At 39.1% G+C, this 25293-nt stretch overlaps 1 protein-coding gene across 2 annotated transcripts in view; it reads right to left on the reverse strand.

The window, feature by feature from the left end:
• Positions 1-25293, reverse strand: part of col11a1a (collagen, type XI, alpha 1a) — a 101672-nt gene that overhangs the window by 57407 nt on the left and 18972 nt on the right. Inside the window, exons 3-12 of one of the 2 annotated variants that reach the window (XM_028569215.1) lie at positions 23137-23298; positions 22289-22502; positions 19509-19671; positions 9382-9507; positions 7309-7398; positions 5918-6013; positions 3752-4033; positions 1827-1892; positions 1525-1566; positions 1337-1399 (exon numbers count right to left, since the gene is read on the reverse strand). In XM_028569215.1, coding sequence (XP_028425016.1) covers positions 1337-1399; positions 1525-1566; positions 1827-1892; positions 3752-4033; positions 5918-6013; positions 7309-7398; positions 9382-9507; positions 19509-19671; positions 22289-22502; positions 23137-23298 — 1304 coding nt within the window. Of the gene's footprint in view, positions 1-1336; positions 1400-1524; positions 1567-1826; positions 1893-3751; positions 4034-5917; positions 6014-7308; positions 7399-9381; positions 9508-19508; positions 19672-22288; positions 22503-23136; positions 23302-25293 lie in introns of both variants that reach the window. The other variant, XM_028569214.1, reaches the window with a different exon arrangement.

Genomic DNA, 25293 nt, shown 5'->3' on the forward strand with positions numbered 1-25293 from the left:
AATGTACAGTATATGTTATCGTATCTAAATAGCTAAAAAGCTATGTGGTTTGAATGAAATCACATTACATTGTAGATAAATGAAAATTACTCTTATCTCTCATGCTGTACCAAGACAAAATGACAAAATGCAGAAACATATGTATACATACATTTGCTGTGATATTGCACACGCACACACACGCACGCACGCACACAGATGGAGCGGCACATGCTGGAGGAGTGTTGTTTGTAAGTTTGATTAACATGTGCTCCTCTTCCTCCAGCACACACAGACTAGCCTGTCTATCTGTAAACCACGCTACTGTCTACGGTCCAAAACCAAAATCCTTTTCCATTAATTCTGGTGTGCATGTTTGTGTATGAGTGTGTGTGTGTGTGTTGCATGTCTGTGGAACAGAGAGAGTCTAAAGAGCGTTAAATATGGTTACCTCTTACCAAGGAAAAGCCAGGGCAAATATTATTCCTCACCTTCTAATCTTCAAGAGACCATGATATCACATCAATATGTGATAAAACTTCTTACTGTATTGAGGAATTATAACTATGCCAAGCATGGATAAGCAGTAAAAATAGTGAAAATAATAGACAAGGTGGAGCTCCAGCATCCCTCCACTGACTCTATTGTGTTCTACGTATACTTAGACACTTTGGGGTGCATTATAGTGCTTGAGGCAGGTTGTCGCAGCTTGGCTGTGTAAAAACTGTCATCTACTTCCAAGAGTTTGTTTGTAATCAATTTAAGTTGAGGTTACTTCATAAATACTGTTGCTAAGGTTACTGCTATTATTTCTACACTGATGTATAATGATGGCTGAGATGTTGAGCGATATTTGAAGAGTCCCAATATACAATTTTATCCACCTGCCAAACAAAAATAATATCTTATGTGGCCATGGTAAAAAGCTTTCCAAAATGGTTATATACAGCAGCATAATATGATTTAATGTGGCACATAGAGTACACAAATAACAATCTTTTGGTTATCAAAATATTCTTTTGCAGATTCTTACAGGTCACCTTACCAATCAAGTAATAAAGACATAAACACTCAACCGTTTAGTGGTGCCTATTAGATCATTGGCTGTAGTGTTGCATGCTAACACTCAATAATAAGCTACTAGCATGATCTCAATATGTAGCTAAGTAAGGGAATTTTGTGTAGAAGATTGGTAAACTTTTAGATGTAACTTACATAAATATGATTCAACATAAGAGGCTTTGCATGGTATATCAAGTCAAAGATCTTCCGTTTGTTATTTGATTTGATTTTTGGACACATTATATTTACATGTAAAAAATATGTGGCTGGTTTGGGGACATAATTGACAACTCACCCTGTCACCAGAATCTCCAGCAGGGCCTGGGGGTCCTTGTAGACCTGAGGGACCTGGAAGACCCTAAAAAGACAAAGCTCAGTCAGCAGACCACCACCAGGAGAGCTCATTCAATTTTGACAACAATGGTGCATAATTGTGCCCAAGTGCAACAGAGTGACTTATTTCTTTTTTGACAATATACTCACAGCTGGGCCGGGGGGGCCTGGTGGTCCTTCAATCAGCATGCCCTTAAAAAACAAACACATTGTTTCACACCACAAACACTGTGCAAGAGCAGGTTTAGGATAAGTCTACAAATTTTGGGGGAAATTTTGCTGCAAGTTTTGGTTGTTTGACTAGGGTTTTATTAAGGGTCTTAAAAAACTGCAGTTCAAGAGTTGACTTCATTTCCCTTTGCAACTTATGTGATAAAAGTGAGAGAAAGTTTTGACAGCTCACTCAGTAAACAGAATAATTTGAACTATAATGACAGGATTATATCACTTACAGGCTCAATTACAGCCGGCTCGCCTTTTTCTCCCTTCTGGCCGAAGGCTCCTCCAGCCCCAGCAACCTGTAGTCACAAAGCAAGCACAGAGGTGACATTCTTCACACAGCAGCTATAGTCCACAGGTGAATGGATAGCAATGATGAACAAGGAGGATGTTTGTTAGTGCTGGAACAATCTATCAATATCACATACTTAGGTGCAACTACTGTAGCTATGTCAGAGGCAGAGAGTGAATCAAGAATGACACAAAGTGAGATGATGATTATGGGACCAAACAGGAAAAATGTTAGTTGTACTGAGCAAGAATGGACCTCTATGTGCTTTAAATGGAGCAATGCTGTCATTGCATTGCAATTGTGCAGTGTGGCTAATGATGACCAAATAAAATGTTGCTTAACACCAACAGAATATTGTTGTCACGTGAGCCTAAGAAAATAATACATCGGATACATATATACAGTGTTTCCCCTATATTGTACAGGACTGACGGGCCTTTTTAAATGCCAAAAATAACGCCAAATATCCATTATGTTTCCCCTATATTCATTCTGCACTGCCGCGATTCCATGAACGAGGCAACCGTCTGTGGTTTGTTCACATCTGTAACAGCAGGCTCGGTAGCGAACGTCAAGCTAGACGGTTTCTGGGTTTTTAGCTGAGCTGGACCAGAGAATATTAGGATAAAACGATCTGTTTTATCCTAATATTGATGCTGTTATGCCCTCATTGTTCTCTGTTCTCACACTAATAGACATTGCCTTACAATGTACAGTTTCACATTTAAGTGAAGTAAAGCGTCTTCTTTTCTAATCTTTGCAAACCATTGCAAATGACAAAATCTAAATACATAGCTGAACACAACTGTATTTCATTAGTGGTAGGGGATTAGTTCAGCTGCATTGTGTGTTTATACGTATGTGTTTTGGGGGTGAAAGTGGAGAAGGTGGGTTGAGATGGGAAGGATTAGGAGGTGCTTGTCTAAGAGTGGGAGGTTGGGCGGTGTGTGTGTGTAGAAGGGTACTAAAAACACCATTAAAGTCCTTGCCCTCACATGCTGACAATACCCACAGGCACACAGACACAAAATTTGTGTTTGCTGATGTTCTAAAAGTGGGTAAATTTAAAAAGCACTGGGGCCAAAATGGATAAACATAAAGACAAAGTGGAGAGAAGGATGTATGTTAAATATTTATTTATACTTTAAGCAGATGACAAACTGTGACAAGCTGTGACTGTTGATTGGCAAAGGCAGAGTTCCAAAGTTGGTTAGGGAAGTAAAAGGAATCCATAACATCTTGACATCTACAATTGTGTGTGAGTGTGTGTGTATACTGTGCAGACAGCTGCCTATGATTTATGGGCTAATTGCTGTGCATATAGGGAGTGATATGACACAGACAGGCTGTTTTTTTTTGCAGTTAAAATGTCAGAGGAAGAGAGGGAGGGATCCAATCCGACTGCTTAGATGAGTGTGTGGGGAGGGGGCGGTATGGCTCGTTGGGTATGTATGGGTGGTGTGCAGGTTGGGCCGACATTGACTGAAGGCTGTGTGAGGAGAGAGATGAAGTTTAAAGAAAGAAGAACAAAATGTGTGAGTGTGTATTTAGGCTTTAGGTGCTTGTGCACACACTGTACAGTATGTCAGAATGTGATCTAATAAATTAAGAAGTAACCAGGCATACCCTTTCTTAGAAAACACAGGTGCATGCATTGTCCCTATCATAGTTGTCAATCATTAAATCACCAATCACACACCAGTGAGACAGCAGCAAGACTCCACACTCAACTTGTCAATGACACATTACCAAGCAACCAACTAGGAAGGCGTGCACTGGAAGACAGAGTGAGTCCATAACACAAACAGAGTCCCTAACGCTTCATGCTCACACCCCTCAGTCACCAGGCCAGGGTGTGGTACTTACGGTGCTCTCAGAAACGTCAGTTTCAGCAGCAACCCCAGGCCCCACCTCATCATCATAGGTTCCCGTGGGTTTGGACAGGGCCGTGCCATACTCATCATATGCTCCGTAATCATACAACCTGTTGTCAATCTCGCCCAAGTCATACTCCTTTAGGGTATATTCCTTAAGGTCATATGCTTCCGCACCAGTGTCCAAGTTGTCCACCGTTTCTGGGACAATGGACTCCGGAGCAATGGGAGTGGCCTCGGTGACATATGCACCGACAACATCCTCCTCCACAGCCTTCCAGGTGTCACCCAAGCGAAGAAGGGGGGCGTAATGGTGAGCAACCAAGGAAATAAGCATGTTAGTTAAGCAATTGAGGCAAATGGTCTACTTGTAGATGTTATTAAAGCATATTAAAGCATATTGAAAATAAATTCAGCATGATATGCAGAAAACTAAATTTTAAATAGAAATGGTAACACCGTATTTATGCCAACAACAATACAAATCTTAAATTATTATGGAGGAAGAAAATATATATAGTTACTGGCCTGGCAGTGCTGGGTGATTGTAATTTGAATTTACAATCCTAGAAAAAACTGGTGTTAAACTCTTCCAAGATGGATATGTTACAAATGATGTATGCTCTGTTAAATTACAAATTCATGAAATACAGTTGTGCAGTAATCCCTACAGCACACCTACATTCAGTAAATAGACATGTTATAATACAAAGGAATAAATAAAGTGTTACCATAGTGGCTGAATAAAATCATCAACTCTGAGGATCAAAAGTTTGTTAACCATAAATGTCATACAGTCTTCGTTATCTCAGCCTTCTTTTCTCTCTCATCATACAACCATACATGATATACGGATACAGACAGTAAAGAAAGGCTGAAATGACACTAGCAGCTTTTTGCATGGACATCTAATCAATCATCAGATTGTAGTGGCTGTGCACATATACAGAGTGCATCAAGATGCATACAACTAAAATTTACTTTTGTTATTCAACAATCCATTTTGATAGAATATGTTTTGAGCCGGCTTTGTATATATAAATACACTCTGTATTTGGCACAATTACTACAAACACAATCACCTGACACAAAGTTTTTTTTCATTCCAAACTGATCACTTTTTAGCTTTAGCTTCAGATAACAACAAAGTGGATGCAATTACATAGTTATTATTGGCAGTACTCCATCTTGCCAGTGATATATTTAAAATTGCCTGGAGAATCACATCCACTTTGTCAAACGCTGCGGTAGATAATGCACATTCATAGCTGGCTGTGAGGAGATTTTAGCCTTGGTAATCATAGTTCTTTAAGTGGTAATTAGCAGAACTAGTGATCAAAACCAAGCTTAAGATGTGATGGACAGGGCATATTTTGTTAAACAGATAATCCACTACTCTCCACATTTAGTGTAAGTGACATTGGATGAGAGAGGCTCTGTCATCATCAACTTCTTTTATTTCTAGATAAGGCTGTAAATCTTGTCAACTCCTCTTTCTGTGGGTAATAAAATCAGACAAGCCATAGTGGCTGAGGCAACAATTCTGAGAAAACATCTCTAAATATCAGAAAACATATAGTTGGCTCTTGGTAAAGGCACACATGTTACTTCACATAAAGTCTGAGTGGTTTCTATTAAAAAGAAGGCCACGTGTTTCCAGAACAAATACCCTTTTGTAATCATAATATGAAGATACGGTACAGTAAGTAAGTAATTTGCTTGTTCAAGTAACAATTACTTCCATATGCCACACATTTGTAAACAACTAGGTTAACTTGCATTGTCTGAATAGGTCTAATGTGTTGCTTTGAACTAACAAAATCTGCAGCCTTAGCCAGAAATGTATGACATGATATAACGCTATAAAAACCTCCACAATGTCCACCGCATTATTTTCTAAGCATGCAATGCATCCCTAGAATCCACACAGTGTATGCAGTGGAACAAGTGGGTTGTAGCTTTTAAACATTAACAAATCTTCCCTGTCCATCAGTTCTGCCACACATCAAAATCTTAAGCCAGAAAACACAACGATTCATTAGAATGGTTGTGCCATTTCATACCAGATACTTCCTTGGGTAAAATCTTCCCGGATTACATTTCCCAAAACACCCAACACCGGTTTTTAGAAGTAGATGAGAATAAGGATGAAAATTACCTCACTGGGTCCACTCGTGGGAAAGGGAGCCTGAGTTTGAGTACCATCTACAGTTCCGTAGTCAAAGTCTGTATTGTAATCTCCTACATTGTTTGGCTGAATCATGTTGAAAAAAGGAAAGAAATATAAAGCGAAGGTTAAACCAAAGGCTCAAACCAGAGGTTATTTACTAGGGGTCCTTTCAAGCTGGCTACTTCTACACAAAAGAGGTTAGGGAGCTCTCAGTCTACCATCATAGATTTTCCCTTCAAGGTTGGAAGATCTTGATGGGATTTGTTCTTGTCTTAACATGAACGTTTACCCTAAAATTGCCTCTTGGTCGAGCTGGCGCTGTGGCCTGGTAGCCAGGCATCTGTCGCTTCTTCTTAGTGGCAAACGTTTTAGCTGGTGATTTTTTGGCAGCAAAGAAGTTTAAGGGCTTGGCCTTAGTTTTACTGAGGGACTTTCTGGTCCTCTTCTTTTTCATGGAGACACTACGTTTCTTTCTCTGGAAGAGGTTGCGGCGACAAAGAACACCAAGACAAACATGGAACATTCAAAAGTGGAAATGATTTAAAGACACAATACGCGACCGTTGTACAGAGTCCAATCCAACCAAGCTGTCAGACCCCATGTGATCCACTTTCCAGTAGCAGCCCATGTACAGTAGTTGGCCTGCATGGTGTTCTTTAAAATGTTCACCATGTACATCAACTACAAGGGCTGCAATTGGAATGCTGACCATGTTAAGGTTAACTTTAGATTATGTGACAGTTGGGTGAAAAGGATGCTGCACAACAATAGAGGACTGGGCCTTTCATGTGACATACAGGAGAATTTTGGGCACATATAAAGATCTATCTGGGAAAGATGCACAAACAAAACAAACAGGATTTGCCTTTCAGCAACTCTTTAGAGCTATTGCAGTAAAAAAAAATAGTAAAAGTAAAACTTTGCCGATATCCATACGTATACAATAATTTTAAAGACAAGCTGGAATGCAAAAAAAACACTCAAAGCAGATGGCATTTTCCCAGTGAGAGAAGGCAGCAGCCTTATAAAACAGACACAAGGAGGACTGACACACTGAGTATGTTTACATGCACACTCAAAGTTCTACCTCCGCTGCCTTACTGTAAGGTCATAATCAGAGTAGGCATAACCAGGTCAGGACAACTAGATTATTGCTCATCTTTCAATGTAGTGGGGCAAATCAACACTTTGGGCTGAAACATTCTAATCATAATATGATCATAAAGCGGATTACTCCCAGTTACTGGAGTATTGGTGTGCACGTAAACATAACATTGAGACATCACACAGACAACACGAGACGAACTGAGGGATGGGATGGATGACTGGCAAAAAGAGACATAAACTTTTTTTTCTTTTCTTTTCCTTTTTTCATTTACCTGTGGTTCAGAATACTCATCGGTTGGAATGGTGTCTGTGGCTCCCTCAGAGTAATCATAGAACTGAGAGTAATCTAAATCAGTAGTGTACTAGGGAGGTTGGGATAGAGAGAGAGGAGAGAGAGTGGAATCAAGAGAATTTTTAGTGTTAGCATTAGTGCTCTTTCAGCAAGAAGATGATACATATGGTACATATCATCCTGGGCATGCTACATGTTCAAACAGGTAAAGCCAAAGTGTAATGCTATAATGCATTATAATGTATTTATAACATATTAAGATGCATGTCTTCTAATAATTAACAAATCATAACGACCTTTAAATAATCAAAGCCAAGTGTTACTAAATTAGATAATGGTCTTAATATGGTGAAGAAACTAGTAAACAAATGCAGAAACTAGCCATGTGCGCCTTAGCCCACAATCGTAAGCAGATGGGATGTTTAAAAACTCATAAAACAACAAGGAAACCACAAAAACAAAAATACCAGCTGCATTTCAAGGTTATCGTAATGGAACTTTCTTACTGCAAGCATATAAATTGTACACTTCAGTACTTTTAAGTTCAGCTAGATTAAAGGGGTCTGATTTAAAGAAAGTGCATCCTCTTTAAGTTAAGTAGTTCTCTTGCAGTTTCTTATCAAGGATGGGGAAATTAAACTATACAGTACAATATGATAATACTCTGATAAATGACTTCTAGTCATGAAGGTTTATCATTTTATGCTGCAACTTGAAAGTGAAGTCTGAAGACAATGCTATGCTAAACTGATACAAAATGATGGGTTATGGTATTTGGCAGCATGTGCATTTCCAATTATCAAATTAATGAAGCCTAGATGGCTATCTGGGGACTCTGGCACTGACTTAGGTCCAGGCTCCACATTGCAATTTTATAGCTGGTCAGTGTCCATGATTGTTTCCCCCATGCCCCTTATAATCATCTTAATGATTAATGGGCTAATATAAGGGTTAACTTGTTGCACTTAAGACTGATGCAGTTTTAAGTGTGTGAGTAGTTAAAATCGCTAATACATCTATGGAATAACAAAGAGAGACACGTATTCCACTGTGTCATAGGCTGCTGCTTGGTCAACTCTTACTCACAGGAATAAGACTTATAAGTAAACAGTTGGGGTTAATAGGCTGTTATACGTTGCAGAAAAAGATCAGAGAGATAGAATAGGTAGCCCTACCAGCTGCTTTCATTATTACTTCAAAATTAACATTTCACACTGCATGTTGATAAAGCTCCTCAGCTTTTGCACTGTAGTCATTAAATTAGTGATTGTTGGTACTTTAAATGGTCAATTTACACTAAATATCACAGGTCAGACACCAGCTGCTGCTGCGCTGCTTACCATGCGTTAAAATCTTCGAGCAAGGTGTACATCTTGCCACACACACCTCCAATCAGGGACATCACAACAGGCATTTGACCTTTGACAGCTGATGGAAGACACCTGCTATGACATCACTAATTGGGGTGTGTCAAGATGTGCACCATGCACAGTTTTAAGTATTGATTTAGTGCAAATTTACCCCAATGGTTCGATACAGTATGTCTGCCAATATGTGAACATATTGAAATGCTGTCAAATGAATAAATTCATATTCATATTACACTTGTTTGTGTGATTGTCTTGCCAGTACTAGTGTAGGCAGCCGGACTAATCAGTACTCTACTGATTCACTTTACAAGTCTACAATACCTGATCTATTGTATGGTAATTCTCCTTAATTATATTCTATTTTAACTAAGATATTTTCCCTAGTGTAAAACCTGCTTCGCCACACACTGAAGTGGATCTGTGAAGTGCATTAACAGTACAAGGCAAAAGCCTCCGCAAAGTGGAAACAGATACAAAGGCAACCATCAAAGCATTTAATTTTCTAATAGAACCTGACATCTGTGAGTCCTTTCCATGTCAAAGACATCAGTAGGTCACGGAAATGACCATTAAGCAATGCTAAAGTGAAGCTCTCCAATATATCCTGTTAGAAAAATAGAAATTAATCAGGGCCCTTGATTGGTTCACTGTTGTATCTCCCCCACCCTCCCTGGTTGGCTGACCTCTTCCTCTGGCTCCTGGGCCTGCAGGGAATCACTGTGGGGGGTGTGACAGTCGGGGCTGTAATGTTCACAGTAGTCATATGCTGCTTTAGGATCAGCCACAATCAGAAGTTGCTGGATGTCACCCTGCAGAAAACAGAAAAAGAAAAGTGTGTTGCATCACCTATCATCATACAGGGACACGTTGCCCACAAGTAATCCTCCATTTATGACTTGTTTTGACTTGACATTTACAAAATATATAGATAATATTAGAAATCACTACTTTGAATTACGAAGGTAGATCAAACCAGATCTTCTGCAAAAGACAAGCCTGCGTGCGTGCGCACACACACGCATGCACGCACACACACACACACACACACACACACACACACACACACACACACACACACACACACAGGTCATGTCTCATCTTGCTCACACACTCACACATACTGGGTGAAGTGGCCTACTGTAAATGCAAATCTTAAATTGCAGATGTGATCTCTTAGGTCCCATACACTTATAGAGTCTGGCAGAGTAAATACCCCTCTTGTATGATTAAACAGCTTGACACACACCCCACAGAGTCCACACTCACATGGTGCAGGGAGGAAGCTAAGTTCAGACACTGGGAAGATTATTATTATCAGCGCCAGGGTTTACCTCAGGAAATCAAATAAACATGTATCATCAAGACACAAGCAACACCTGGCATGTCCATGTGTGCTACAGTAAAATACTGTTTCAGTAAGGTTTACTCTTCAACATTTACCATTTTGTTTACTGTCACAGTATTTTTTTAAGTTTAGATTTTAGCTGAACTGTAAAATATTTTGCCATAGTTGATAACTTTGTCACACTTTTTTTTTAAATCCTTGCCAAAAACATTATCGTTAGTGGCCACAAAACAAGTCTAGCTCTGAATCAAACCCAATTATCAACAGCTTTTAATTTGGAGTTTAAAATAGCTCACAAGACCACATTGATTACTGCTGGTATCTGATGCAGTGAGCGTCAAAGGGAATTGTGCTAAAATTAAGCCCTTTCTAAAAATGTTACTTGCAACAACAAAAAAAGAACAAAAGTGTTGAGCAAAAACCAACAGTACATAATGGTTTTGTCTGAAAACAATTAAAATAGCACACAGGAAAGAGTAAAACCTTGAAAATCTCAGACATGGTTTGGGAAAGTTGCACAAACCACAATGTTCTCTCTATGGTTGGGACAGCTAACCACAATGCTTGACACCATTCCAGCACCGTCTTGCCTCGTTATCAGCCAAAGCACACAGCTCACTGCAAGACAGCAAACATATTGGCAAAAGCATCTGGATTTCTCTTTGGAGTCTGTAATTGCTTGAACCGAGTTCCTGGAGGCTGATTTTTTGAGCCTTTATACACATTGTAAAGACAGCTGAGGGGGGGGTCTTGGGAGGTGGAAGAAGGGGCATGTCTTTGGTTAGGATGTTTGGCAGGCGAGCACACAGAGATGCCTGAGCCCAGAGGTAAAATCCTGATGCACTTGTGTGAGCAGGGACACTATACGTTGAAAAGCAGAATAGACGATTGGCAGAAAAACATGAGAGAAATGAAGCAGGCTGCAACTTGTCATGAGAATGTGTGCGCGTTTGTGTGTACACCTTCCTGTGCTAAAACTAGATCTATGGATCCTTAACATGTACCTTAGTATAAACATCAGTGTGTTAAGGCTTGCCCCATGGGAAAACAAACAGTGCTCCTTGAAACTTTCTGTGTAACCATCCATCAACATCTTGTTGCACAGCTTCAGTTTGACGATGTACAGAGGAATGCTACTTTAACTTGATTTTCTCTCACTGGTTGAATGTATATCTCTAACAATCAAAGCATATATTGTCATTCAAGTACAAGTAAGACACCAAACTTGAAACTATAACATGCAACACATTCTGCCTTGCTTAGTTCTACATTATAGGGCTCATTACTCAGACACACAGATTGCCAATCTAAAGAATGTTACGCCTCATTCCAGCCTTCTGATTTAATGGGCCAATCACAGTACTAATGATCATACCCTTTTTATATGATCATACCACTCTCATGTATGTATGGTTAGTATGAAGCTACAACCAGCAGCTGGTTAGCTTAAATACTATGCTATCCATTAAAATATGAGCAGACAAATAATTTTAAAGGGGAACACAATCTAAATTAAATATTCCAATATTTTATTTGGCCTATGGAAGTTCAATCAATATTTGTATATAATATTTAACTACTCTCTCTCAGAAACAGAAACCACAGAAGTAAATCTCAAACTTGTGCTGTCATCAAGAATAAATTGTGGAGCTGCTCCACAGACAATGAATGGGAGACCCAAATGAGCTTCATTCTATTGTAGTGTTCTTAGGTCTGAAACAGAAAATGTACCCATATACTCAGAACATACCCCTGGGTGCTCTGTGTTATCTACAGTATATAACATCTTTCTAAATTCATTGTCTATTGAGCAGTTCACACTTTATACTTTATTACATCACAAATTTGAGTTTCAGCTCATTTTTGGCTTTGAGAGAGAGTTGATTATGTTCACTAATATATTTGGACTGTGTTAGACCATGGAATGGGCATAGTTCCCCTTTAAATCATTGGTGTCCAAGTTGTAAGAAGAATTGTGCACCTTTCCTGATGATACAGTATCAATTAATGTCAGTGTTAGCTATTGAAAACATTTACTATACGAACAATGAAAAGACAAAATTGACCTGCCAAAGGGGCATAGGACAGCATTAAACCTAGGTGCCAAGTCTGGAAAGGCCTTAGCTGAGTGTGTGTTGTGTGTACTGTATGTGTGTTTGGGAAGGCTCGACAGAGAAAGGGAGATCAAGCCTTGCCCTGAGTCAAGTTGACATGTATTACCTCATGTGTCACCCTAAGACCAACAGTGAATGCTTGAACCCTGCCTAGAGTCAGCTCTAATTAGTGACACCCATCTGCAAACAAATAGGCTGTGGAGACATGGTGTTCAACCTCTGGACCACATCAGTACAACTAGGAGACTTTTGACTGTTCCATGGTTAGACATGAGCATAACAGATACATTCAATAATACATGTACATGGAAACAAGAATAGATGGGATGAACATATAGGCTGTAGGTGTTAGTATAAAACCACTAAGTCTAAGGTTAAAAAGATGCAAACGCTGAAGAACACCTAAATGAATTAGATAATCATCTTTACATATACTTCTACCAACAACTTTCTTCCTTTGGCTCCTTCTTTCTAGTAAAAAAATAAATAAGAGCTGAGTCACCAAACAAACAAACAAGAGCCAACTCACAAAGCCAAGACAAGGCAAGTGAGAAACTGATGTCAACTCAGGAAGGAAACACTACTAGGGATCCAGAGACAGACAGGCAGGGATTAAGAGAGAGCAGCTGGGATGGTAAAATACGTTTTTTGCTGGGAAACACCTGGGGAGAGTTATGATGAGGCTCTGGGCCTGTCTTCCATTGTGGACTGCTGAGATAAAAGCCCCTGGCAACTTGGAGCAAAGCCAGAGCTCCAAAATATGCCCCTTCCTTGCTACAGCACAGCACAGAAACAGGCCACGAGGCCGTTTGTTAATGAATACCATGTCAGAGGTCAACGAGAAAAGAGAGAAGCTGAAAGAGAGAAGCAGGGTCAAGATCAACAGCTGAGATTACTCCATACCTGTTATATCCTCTGTTTTGTTTTGCATTCTTGGCAGTGTTCACCTCAAGTGGAGCTTAAAGAGCATTTAAAAGCATCATTAACCTTTGAAAAAAATTTAAGTACATAATAATTCTTACTATCAGATGATAATGTAAAAAGACAACAAGATACTGTATATTGTGTATATTATGTCATTATGTCAAACTATTAGGGCTGCTAGATTACGGAAAAAATCATAATCACGATTATTTTGGTCAATATCGAAAACAAGATTATTCATTGACTTTTGGAAAGATGTTGCAAGTATTGAGCTTAAAAAATAGTGAAACAGTTAACGTTAAACAAATCAACAGTGAAAACAACTTGAACTGTGAAATTTCCCGCTTCAACATTTTATTTTTCATTCAGAACACAAGACAAAATAAGAGTTTTTGTGATCATTAGGAGCCAAAACCCTAATCGTGATTAAGCACAGTCCTACAAACTATATGATTTTTTTTTTTTTATTGAGATTTCTAAAACGCTATGTTTTTGACTGGAGAGTTGGTTGATCGCTCCTGTCTTAGAACTGCTTTGACTCTGTGGTGTCTCTTCAGAACTATACAGTATGTAGTGTAAACTACATCACTACTAACACATCTGGAATGTCTGATCTAAATTCTTTCATTCTGCATTTAATTAACACTGGCTTTCTTACTTACATTGTGTTAATCATAACTAAAATATACCTATTAGTAAAGCTATCGAGTCATTTTGAAGCAGTTACTCTCAGTTTGGCATAGTAGGATCAGATAATATTGCCCTCTGTGATGCAGTGCAAACAGGGACAGAGAACTAAAACCATCTTTTTCTAAAAGTATTATCCACCTTGACCTCATCCTGTCCACAAGGCACCATAGGATATAAATACACATGGAGGTCAAAGGTTACAGCCGTGCACAATAACAGAGTTCCTACAGAGGAGCTGCATGAAGACAACCTCCATGTTTTCAATGGTCAGTATACAGCGCTGTTTAGTTTTGGTGTGATAGATGGCTCTTTTGTCTTTTCTCTACTAAAATCCAAACGCATGTTGTAATTACAAGGCGAGTACAGGGCATCACTGGCCAAATCAAAACACAAGTAGTCGTCACCATTGGTTCTTTGACATACCTTTGCCCAGGGCAACACACCCATACTAACTGTAATTAAACAGCCCCATACAACAATTAGTCACTTCCTTAAAGCCTATACAGTACAGTTTCTCTGAGAAGACAGAAGAAAGAAAAGAGACAGAAAAAGAGGCAAAAAGAGTTTCCACACTGAACAGTTAAGAGGATCAACATGGCATTAAAAGGACAGAAAAAAGCTCATTTAAATATAACAGTTTAAAGAGCTATAAAGTAGCTGTATTGTTATGTCCTATATATAATCCATTGGCAGTTGTAAAAAATATTCTGGAATCTTATAATCAATCTGAAATGGGCAAAACAGAATGCCCTCTTAGTGATGCTTCTGAGAATGCTATCAAGGCTAGCAGACTCGCTAAAAAAACTATCCAACACAAACCATTATGTTAATTTTAAACCACATGCATCTTCTGACAATACTGGTGATGTGGCATTGAGACATAGACCACCTCAGCCCCATCTAGTCCTTATGGTAAGACATACTGAGCACTGATGAGTGTTTGCTACCCAAAAATAAAGGGAATAGGCAGGTATGTATATTTAGTGTGCTCGATTCAGACAGGTAATGTCAGCGAGGCATGAATAGACGGTCTCATGACTTTGGCACGGTAGGGAGGCCTCAAGGTGGGGAGGGTGGAGAGGGAGAAGGAGGTGGTGAGCAGGGGAGAATATGCGAGGGAAGGGGGGTGAGGAAATGAGGAAGGCCTGACGGGGCAATGAAAGACTCCCATTCATGTGAACCAGATCCCTTTGAGACGGTGAGACGGTGGTCGCCTCCAACCTGGGGCAGGTATGGCATGAATAGACGTTTATGAAAAATGTGGGTCAGCTTGTGAAAACAAATGTCAGGATTTGAATAAGGGAGCAAATGTTTTATTATTACTGAATAAATTATCAATCTATCTCTGGCAATCCGAAACTACCACTGTGGTATAAAGGGGAGTAAACTGTAAATAAATAGCCACTGCTATAAGCTAGTCCAAGTGTTTCTTACATTCCTCCAAATTTCTTATACATAAGTTACATTGTTATCAAATCAAATATAGTGACAAACTAAAATAACAAGAAGAGGTCAGACAGAGAATCCGCTAATGTGCAACATTTCTCATTATAACCACCGGCTTGAATGCAGAAGGCCAAGGAATTTCCTTCCCTTGTATATCCCAGCATGCATCGGGCCCTGTGGATCTTTGAGGAGAGCATGGACAGAGAACAGACAGGAGACCTGTTCCAAAAACCACACAGAGAAGACCCTGTTAACTGACTTATGGCTCCTATTTTCAGCCACCTCCACTGGCCAACCTCTGACTGGACACACTGTTTCATACAGATGTTGGTTTCAGTGCCCTCTCATAAATCTAATCGAAGCTGACAGGACACATGAAAGCAAATCTGCTTATAAATCTTTGCACCCAAGAAAACCTGTCTCTAGCTATTCTTTGTAGAGTAATATGACAGTAATCTCAGTCAGCCTACAATTAAATATCAGCAACATCCTGCTACAATCGGATTAAAAAAATTTCCTAATTACGGTCAATAAAAAATAAACAAAACAAAAAATACATTATGTGATATCAGTCACTATCTACAGAGGCTAAAATAATCTTTTTTAATAACTTTTTTTTTTTTAAACCTGCACTTTTCTCACTTTTTGACCTTAGTATAGCACTAGGTCAGACACAGCAAATGATGTAAGACAAAAGAATAAATCATTGTGGACACCGTGGCGATGACAAGGTATGCCAAGAAATATGGCTTTAAAACAAGAGTAGCAGCATCAATCATTCAAACTTGGCATCAGAATAATGACTAGTCATTCCTGCTGCCCATAAACAAATCAGCACTCTCTCACAAGCAAACACAGCCCCCATACAGCCTTTCAGTGATGTTTACTTCCCACCAGAGAAGACCTTGAGTCATCAAATAAGCCATTGTCTGTCATTATTAACATCTGCCTGACCCATGCCAGCATCCACCTCTGGATGAACTGTGCCGTAAAGCATAATGTTGAAATCGCTGACTACGGAGGTGGTAGCATACCCTGAATCCCGAAAAGTTCCCCATATAAAAAAAAAATGCAAATTTGTATTATTTGTATTATTTTTTTCTCAATGATTAGGTAGGTAATGAGAAACAGTCTGGGCAAAACTGTGGCTTATATTGCAAAGAATCTGTCCAATATCATGCCATCATTTTGCTTAGCTTTTCTGTAGATGAAGTTGTGTTTCTATAGGTGGCTCTTTATGTCTGTTATCAAAATGCATCACTTTCTGTACATCAGAATATTTTTCCCCAGACAGGTGTATGTGGGATATGGATCAACCGATAATGGTTTTTCAGGACCGATATGGATACCGATTATCAGTAGTTAATGAAACCAATAACCGATATTTGGAACCGATATGCATTTACCGTAAAAGATGAAAATCTTTAAGTCAAAATTAAGATTTTGGAATGTTACAAACTCCAACACAAAACTTTGTTTAACTGCTTCACAGTAAGCAATTATTTAATAAATGAGAAACTTTCAACATAATACCCAGTGAAAGATCAGATAGTGTTGTGGGCAGGACATTAAGTCAGACTCAGTGGTGAGTGAAACCGAAGCAGAGGGACAGACACAGAGCTGTAGCTGAGCCAAAGTAGCGCACTTTTTAATTAATTAACTTTATCGGTTATCAGGCAAATAAAACGCTGATACAGATAATCGTTAAAATTAGCCTTCACGAACTGGCAGTATGAAATTAACACTGTGTTGGTTACCGTATTTGGCGACAGAGATTGCACAGTGAGAGGCTCATAAAACTAATTTCAAACATGTTAGTCACCAGATGTTGGACTTTTCCAGCAGCACGTGAACTATACATAATAGTAATGGCTAAAAGTCAACAACTGCCAAGTGCCTAACAATACAATCTATTAATTTGGTTTTATTATTTGTTTACACACAGGGAGATAGGCTAGAAAACATTATTTTTTATTATTTTTTTTCTGGAGGCATTAACAGCTACATACTTGTTATAGTTTCAGTAACAATCACAAGTGTAGCAATGTTTCCAAAAAGCATTGCTTTAGTGACAAACAAAAATGGCTCAGTTAAAAGGAGTTAAGATTTACTGCAGTGTTTACCACATACTAGATGCAAGAGCTAATGAATAATTGGTGCTGGTTTAATCCTTGAAAAAAATTGTCTCTTTAAGTGGACACATCCTTGGCAACTTAAACCTTACAATTAACTTATTTTAAAAGCAGCAGTATTTCTTCTCTAGAGACAAGTAACATGTGCTTACATGACAGAATCATAACCGTTTTTCCAACTAATATGTTTTATTCATTTCAACAAGTAATAACATTACTGCTATTGTACCACTTAGTAGTAACAAGACACCTGTTGTGGGAATTGAAAAACTCCAGCTCAGTTTAGTACACTTAACATGTCAATCAATACAATACTATCATGGCTGCCATCAATCTAATCAAGTTAGAAATACATTCATTGGTGGGTCATTTCACCACTTCACTTTAAGTCAATTCAAACCATTCGGTTAAAAGTCAATCCAAGAGAACATTTCAACCAGGCCACCTATTTTTTGGTAAACCTTTTACATGTGAAACTCCCATGGTACGAAATGTCTCTAATTACAAGGTAAAGAGAAGTTTAAACAACAGATTTGAGAGCCAATGTGTGCTTTGCAGAAAAACACAAACAAACAAGCAATAATGATGAACAAAGGTGGCCATGTTCAGCCGCTTTGACCTGGCTACGGTTCAGATCTCACCAAATATTACAAAATCCAGTCACCAGGTAAAGAGAACTATAAATATCATCCCACTTAGCCTAGAAGCCATTGCATCACCATCCATTTACAGTTGGTGTAGTGTCTACTGGGAGATTTTGGGTAAATGGACAGCTGCTGAGTATCAGCTCATGTGGATGAGCTTGTCAGGAGAGAAAGAAACTATCTTATCACAGTCATCCAAATCACAATATCACATGTCCATGTGTCTTCTGCCTACCATACACTATGATACTTTGAAAAGACTTTAAAAGACTTTGAAAAGACTAAAGTCTGAAACCCTCTCACATCTAAAGACAATGTGTCAGAAGTTACAGGCCTTTTTAGTCACAGACTATAAGATTTTGCAAAGACTGGGGATCTTGCAGGGTCACTATTTGTAAGACAACATCTAGATTATTTTTTGAGATTATAGCCCATTCTACTCCTGGTGGAAATAATGGAAGAAATTTGCATGAGCCAAGACAAAAAACATACAATAATATTAAAAATGTTTTTTATCAAAACATCGGGATTAGAAAAAGACTGACTTCAGACAGATCAGGCTGAGTTTTATGACCACTTTACGCCAAACGATGGAGATCCCGGGAGTACACCACAACTCTTGCAAAACTCTCATGATTTTGTTCTGACCTTGGAAATGACAGTGAGAAAGCTTGAAGGTGTAAGGCCGGCATTAGTTTCCACAACTATGATTTGACTTTTATAAACAATACTTAACAATACAGTAAGAGCAAATACTGAAATAGAAAGAACAGCCACAGACTTTCCCAGTTTTCACGAAATACAACAGGTAACTGCTTGTCAATGATAACCTCAACCTTTGAATCCCCCTTATTGATTTGATTCTTTATTTTTCTGTCTGTATTAAAGCTATTGAAGTAGTGCTTGATTGTGATTTTGAAATGCTGCCCGAGCAGCAAAAATACTTTACAATGTGCTTCTTTACAACATGTTACATATAACACTACATACTGTACAGTATATAGCTTCTCCCACTCCGAAATAGTTAGAACACATTGATCAAGTTACTCAAGTGGTCAAGCAGTAAGTCAAAAACAAGAAAAACTGTAAACTTCTGCTCTATCATTAAACTACACTATAGCACAAGCAACCTAGATAAAAGGCCTCCAATATTTTGGATTTATGTACAATATCAACGTGAAGTTCCTAAAAAAATCTGAAGAACTGAACACCTCCAGATCTGCCCTGGTTTTTATCATCTCTACATTCCTTATTGGCAGCATCAAGGTGTCCAGGGTTGCCTCCATGGGACACTGACTAAAACCTCCTTAGGCGTAGCACTTTTGAGCAACATTTAAATCTGGACACACAGTTAATACCACTACAATCTTTTGGGGAATTTTCAGTTGAAGAAGATTGCTACATCATTACTAATTAATATGCTAATAAGTAACCTAGCAGTGGCAGCGACATGCAGCTTAAGCAACGCAATCACAATGTACATGTTCACACAGTTCACCACACTGAAATTTTTACCTGGAAAATATCCTCGTCCAGGATCCTGGTGCCGAACACGGTAATGCCATTGGTGTTGATGGAACCATGGTCACTCCTGAGGAGAGGCTTGATGATCTTCTTCTTACAGTCTACAATGATGGTGACCGTTTTCTTCTCCACACTGATGGCCACACGATGCCACCTGGTCAAGGACACAACAAGGAGAGGTGAGAAATAAAAGCAGCCAAGCTGAATCAGTATATGTCAATCATTCTGAAAGACTAGTTACAGGGGCACACGTAGGGAATCTTAAGCCATTCTAGGTGCATAATGTGAGTGTATGATACTGAAAGCAGAGGATGATAGAATATAAACAACATGCACAAATTAGGACAATGAACACCAGTACTTAGTAGGGCAAGTGTTAAGTAGTCAATAACATGAAATTCAATCGTAGACAAGTTTGTGGTGGTGGATTACATTCTAAGAAAATCATAGCCCTTGTAATAGGATTATAATCCCCCTTTTATACATCACAACGCACCTCAAGGAGAGAGAAACTCAGAATGCTCTGGTGTACAATGGGATTCATCACATAAACAAACACTCTAAGACACATGAACCTCAGAGCTATGTATGATATATTTTGATCAACAACACCTATATTTCGATCAACAACGCCGGTTAACCGGGGTCACACGTGAGTATGACACCTCCCTCGCCTCTGGACCATTTGCCACTGCATTTAAGGGCTATTGCATACCAGGCAGCAGTGGACCACATTCTTGCCCCCACACTCTGGTCCTGTTTAACACGGGATTACACTCATTAAACTCCAAACTTAATCCTCCTTCTGGGTTACTCGGCATGACAGACATGGTGAACATTGAGGAAAGTGTGTGTCAGGATCCAGGAAGGCCTGCTTTGCCAGAGCAGGAGACACATAGTCAAAACATTGTTCTGTGGTGGAAGATGAGACCTGGCACCACTGTAGCTTAGGATGGCAATAAAAGAAGCGTTTATAGATAGTACAGATATATATCTGATTATTTAATTAATGCATCTACATTACATTTTGTTATCAGAAGAAGATACATGTCCAATTCCTTTGAACACAGCTCGATCATACAGACACATTCCAGGGCAGGCAATAGATCTTAGAGGAAAATGAACGTGCAACACTCTCTGGGCTTAGCAGTATAGCAGGAAGGATTACTTGTCACCTTATATGGCAGCAAAAGCAAATGTTGACTTTGATAGGTTTAAACAAACTTTGAAGTGCATTATAATCTAAAGAATAAAAAGTTATTTCAAAAAGCAAATGTAAATGCAATCTTTTGAAAAGCATGTTTAAAGAGCTTAAATAAGATCAAACTAAGGGTATACAGCACAACAGCTCACAAGAAATCCTTCTATTCACCTCCCCTTCACTTTAAAGAAAGGATAATGCTCTTTTTCACCTCATCAATATCATCATTGTGCCTCTATTTTCAGGCTTAGCATATGCTTATTAGTAACAATGAATACATCTACAGGAATCACAGACTGCACACAGCCTGAGCTGTAGTCAATGACGATTTAGACAAGGCCTGGAGCTGGAATGCATCCAGAACAAGTGCTCAAAATCCTCTACAAAGAACACTGCTTCTTAGATACTGGGGCACACAAAACTACACACTGGACAAAACAGCTCGACAAGACTAACACAAAGCTGGCTAACCTTCTCTTTGTTGCAAAATGCACATAAATTATTGCTGACATGAGACTTTTGAAGAATTTACCAAGCTTCCCTCTATCATTATAACTGTGTACACACTAGATCTCATTTAAAGCCAATTTGGGTCACAAAATTATTGTGACAGGGTCATGGCTTCCTTCAAAAGCTCAAAAAACAAACTATCCTCACATGTTCAGCAAATGAAAACAAATTAATAACACTGGAAGACATTATAAAATACTACATTAAATGATGCATTTTTCCCAGCAACCTATGTGTTTGTTTTTTGCCCCTTGCCCCTGAACATGGGCTCATGTCAGCTAAGCCGAAGCTCTGAGTGAGAGTTCTGGGATTTCTGAACATAGGAGCAGATAATCAGGTTTATGATAAATGTTTGGAGCGCTGTTTCTGGTTGGGTGAGATAATCCAAGAGGGTACAAAGGAAGTTTAGGACTGCCCCTTTCCCCTCCTTCCTTTCCCCCCTCTCTAAAATAACAGAGGCAGTGAGTTCATGGATGTGGTCAGGTTGCCCATAGCAGTCCCTGCTGTGCCCCAATAATCCAGTGTCTCCCTGTCTCTGACCTGTCTCTGTGCCCGTGGACCCCTGATGAGATGGATAATCCGATTGTTTTCTTGCTTTTATCAAGAAGAACAAGTGAGAGGAAATCAGAAACATGTTTCAGCATTTTAGGTTGATTTGGTAATTTAACTAGTTTTAAGATTATCAAAATGCCATTCATGAAATGACTCCACCTCTAATAAGAATGCATATTCATGTATACTTGTGAGAAATGTAATCAAAGTATGAAACAATCCATTCCATGTTTCCATAGACAACTAATGTATTGATCAATCACATGCCTTAGGTCCAAGTTTTAGGTCCAACTGGATAACACTTGGTTTGTTCCTTTTGCACCATCTAGCATTTTTAACCCAGACCCTCAGTTACCTACAACAACTGTACTCCACTGTACTCCACCATCCCCCCTCCTGCATGTTGCAACAGTCATTCCTTCTGAATCAGCTTCAACTGTGAGACTGAGGGTGTGCTGGTGTGTTTGAGTATGTTAATATGCGAGTGGATGTGTGAGATTTGACATACTTTCCGTCAGCAAGGTTGAGAGTACGGAACAGAGGGTAGTCCTCCGGTGCTGGCTTGCCAGTGTGATCCTCATACAGAAAGACAGGTGAACGTCCCACTTCTACGCCCAGCTGCTGGACTCCCTGCTGGTTGTAAATTGACAGCAAGAAGGACTGGAGGCCTGATTTGGGGCGCACTGTAGTCAGGATGGAGAAGTCCTCAGGAAAAACACCTCCTGCACAGCCAAAAGAGGAGGGGTGAAAAAGACAGGTTAGAGTTATCGTGATACTTCCAACATGACTGACTAGTTAAAAACTATATTATCTATTATATAATATTTTGGTTACTACCCATTCACTTCAATGCAACAAGGCCCCAGCCTCAGTTTTAAATCTAAAGCGATAATCAACTACTAGTTTATACTATACATCAACAACTATTAGTTTGTAAAAACGTGTTTCATCACACTGTATCACTGATGTGTAAAACACTATAATGATTTGACATATAGCCACTTCATAAAAGCTTTTACCTGTCTTCACTTTTACCTTGGTAAGTGTAATAACGTTGCAAGACATACTTAAGAATACAACAGCATTATGCAACATCTAAATTATACGTAACTACAGAAATCAGTTGCTCCAGAACTCTTCAAATGTTATGTTCTTGCACGTATAGTCTCAATTTTTATCTAAAAGGTTTACAGGAGACCGAAAAACAAAGGTTTTGCTCAGTCTTGCCTTTTATATAACAATACCAATCGAGACATATCAAGAGAAGAATCCACTGCCAAAAAGCACCTTTGAAACCCACAAACCAGTTTACACATGGTGGTTGAAGGAGGTTAAAAGTTGAGAAGTTTGTCTTACCAGGGAATAGCTGTGTGGTGGGGGCACTGATCTGGATCTGCTTGGCAACTCTGTAAGCTGAGTCCGGCTTTGATGCTCTTCTGTTTGTGCAAAGTCCTGATGTTTTCGTCACTCCTTCGGGGTAATTTTGAAATTCTAATACTTTTAGCACATCCACTGGCTCTGCTGATCAAGGGAGCAAATAAAACATCAGTTAGGTCATAGCATTGGTTTTTGTAGGCTACATTTTGGTTGGTTTTATGGTAGGTTTTTTATTTTATTTTAAATACAGGCATGTGTCCTGATCCGGTTCTGGAAAATATACACAGGCAGTGATAGAGCCACTGCATGATTCAGGTAAAAAAAAAAAACTCGAGGAAGATTAACCCAACTTAGGCTGTGGAACACTTCACAGATTCCTTCATCATGACCCATCCCATAAGAGTACCGATAGTTGTTACCCTCTGTCATAAAAATGGCACTGACACATTTGTCACAGCATCATTGACACAATATACACTATGACTAACTTAGCCTTAAACACTGACATAACATCTACAGATCAACATACTCTGACTTAACAACACATCTAAACAGTTAATTTAGGAAATGCTGCCTTCATGTTGCTCTACAGTCTCAGCTGACAGGAAATGTCTCTGTCAAGGCCAACCAAAGAGCATTATGAACAATGTGCCAACAGAGATCTAGTTCTATAACACCTGGATAGGTTTACCTTGATAAGGGTTACCAGAGGCTCTCTGGGTTTTCCATTCTCGTCAATCTGATGCACTTTGTATAAAGGAGCCTGTGTGGTGATGGTGCCCATAGAGACCCATGGGAAAGCATTATAATTATGCCTCTTCATCAAAACACCCTCTCAGTATAAAACATTAGCTTGGTGAACATGATAAGGGAGAAACCAAAGTGCTGCAGTGTATTGACCCTCTGTGCGATTCATACCTGGAATATGTTTTACTATTCAAGGGCCAATAAAAAACAATGAATAAAGCCCCATACAAAAGCTTAAAACCCATATATTAAAATAAAAGGAGCACTCGCTACACTCCGTAGAGCATAGCAGTATCCGACTAAACTGGCAATACAATGGCAGACTGTTAAATGGAATAACACTAATCTGTTTTTGTGGGATAAATAAGCATGCCAAGGTGTCTGAAAGCATCAGCAAGCCTTTTCTGACGGCTCTAAGCCACTGATTTGGCTAGCATGTAGAGGTCAAATCACTCTGAAAGTTTCTTTAACTTCTTGATACAAAGCGATCTTACAAATAAATGTCAATGTCACTCTCAAAACTCTCTGGTCAACATTCCATCTGTGGCAAGGAAAAGCAAATTAAAAGTGTGTGGTTTAGGGAAAAGTCCCTACAGTCTTACAACATGAATCTATTGTATACTGAATATAAAGGTACTGCAAGCACAGCTTATACATACGATTTGTATAAGATCACCAGATTTTCATTGCTGATTACACTTCTATCTGAGCACACTATTCAGACCTAGTGGACTAAAATCCTTCCATTAGTATGAGTTTTGGCAAACAACAGAACACACTGAATGAATGTCAAGTTTTCTATGTCACTTTATCATGATGGACGTATACATAAAGGGCCTGGCCTACATCTGGTCTCTTTATCTTCTAGCACCTTATACAACACCTGCAATGGACCAGTTGCACACCTTATACAACACCTGCAATGGACCAGTTGCACATCATAATGAAGGCAAGCTGCTTCAATCCATAGTAAAATATTCTGAACTGTAAGCAGTCCAAAAAAGCAAACACTGCAGAACTCCACCAGCAATCCATTTTTACAAACATCATCCACTTTTATTATTTCAAAAGCAAAAGCAACCTGAACCTGAGGGAAGAAATTGTATGTCTCCCTCAGGGAAATTTGTGTGGGAATGGTTGAGCTCGGTAAGAACAAATGAGCATTCTTAGTGTCAACACAAAATATAACAAAATATAACTTCAGATATATATATATATATAGAGAGAGAGAGAGAGAGAGAGAGAGAGAGAGAGAGAGAGTGAGAGAGAGAGAGAGTGAGAGAGAGAATCTAAAAACAGCAGAGATAATGTGAAGTTGAGAGCAAAACCACCAGCAAACTGTTACTCTGTAGGAATGCCATCACTAAGGATAACTTGGCCCTTTGTGTA

The sequence above is a fragment of the Perca flavescens genome, chromosome 22 (assembly GCF_004354835.1).
Source record: "Perca flavescens isolate YP-PL-M2 chromosome 22, PFLA_1.0, whole genome shotgun sequence".
Taxonomy (NCBI): Eukaryota; Metazoa; Chordata; class Actinopteri; order Perciformes; family Percidae; genus Perca; species Perca flavescens.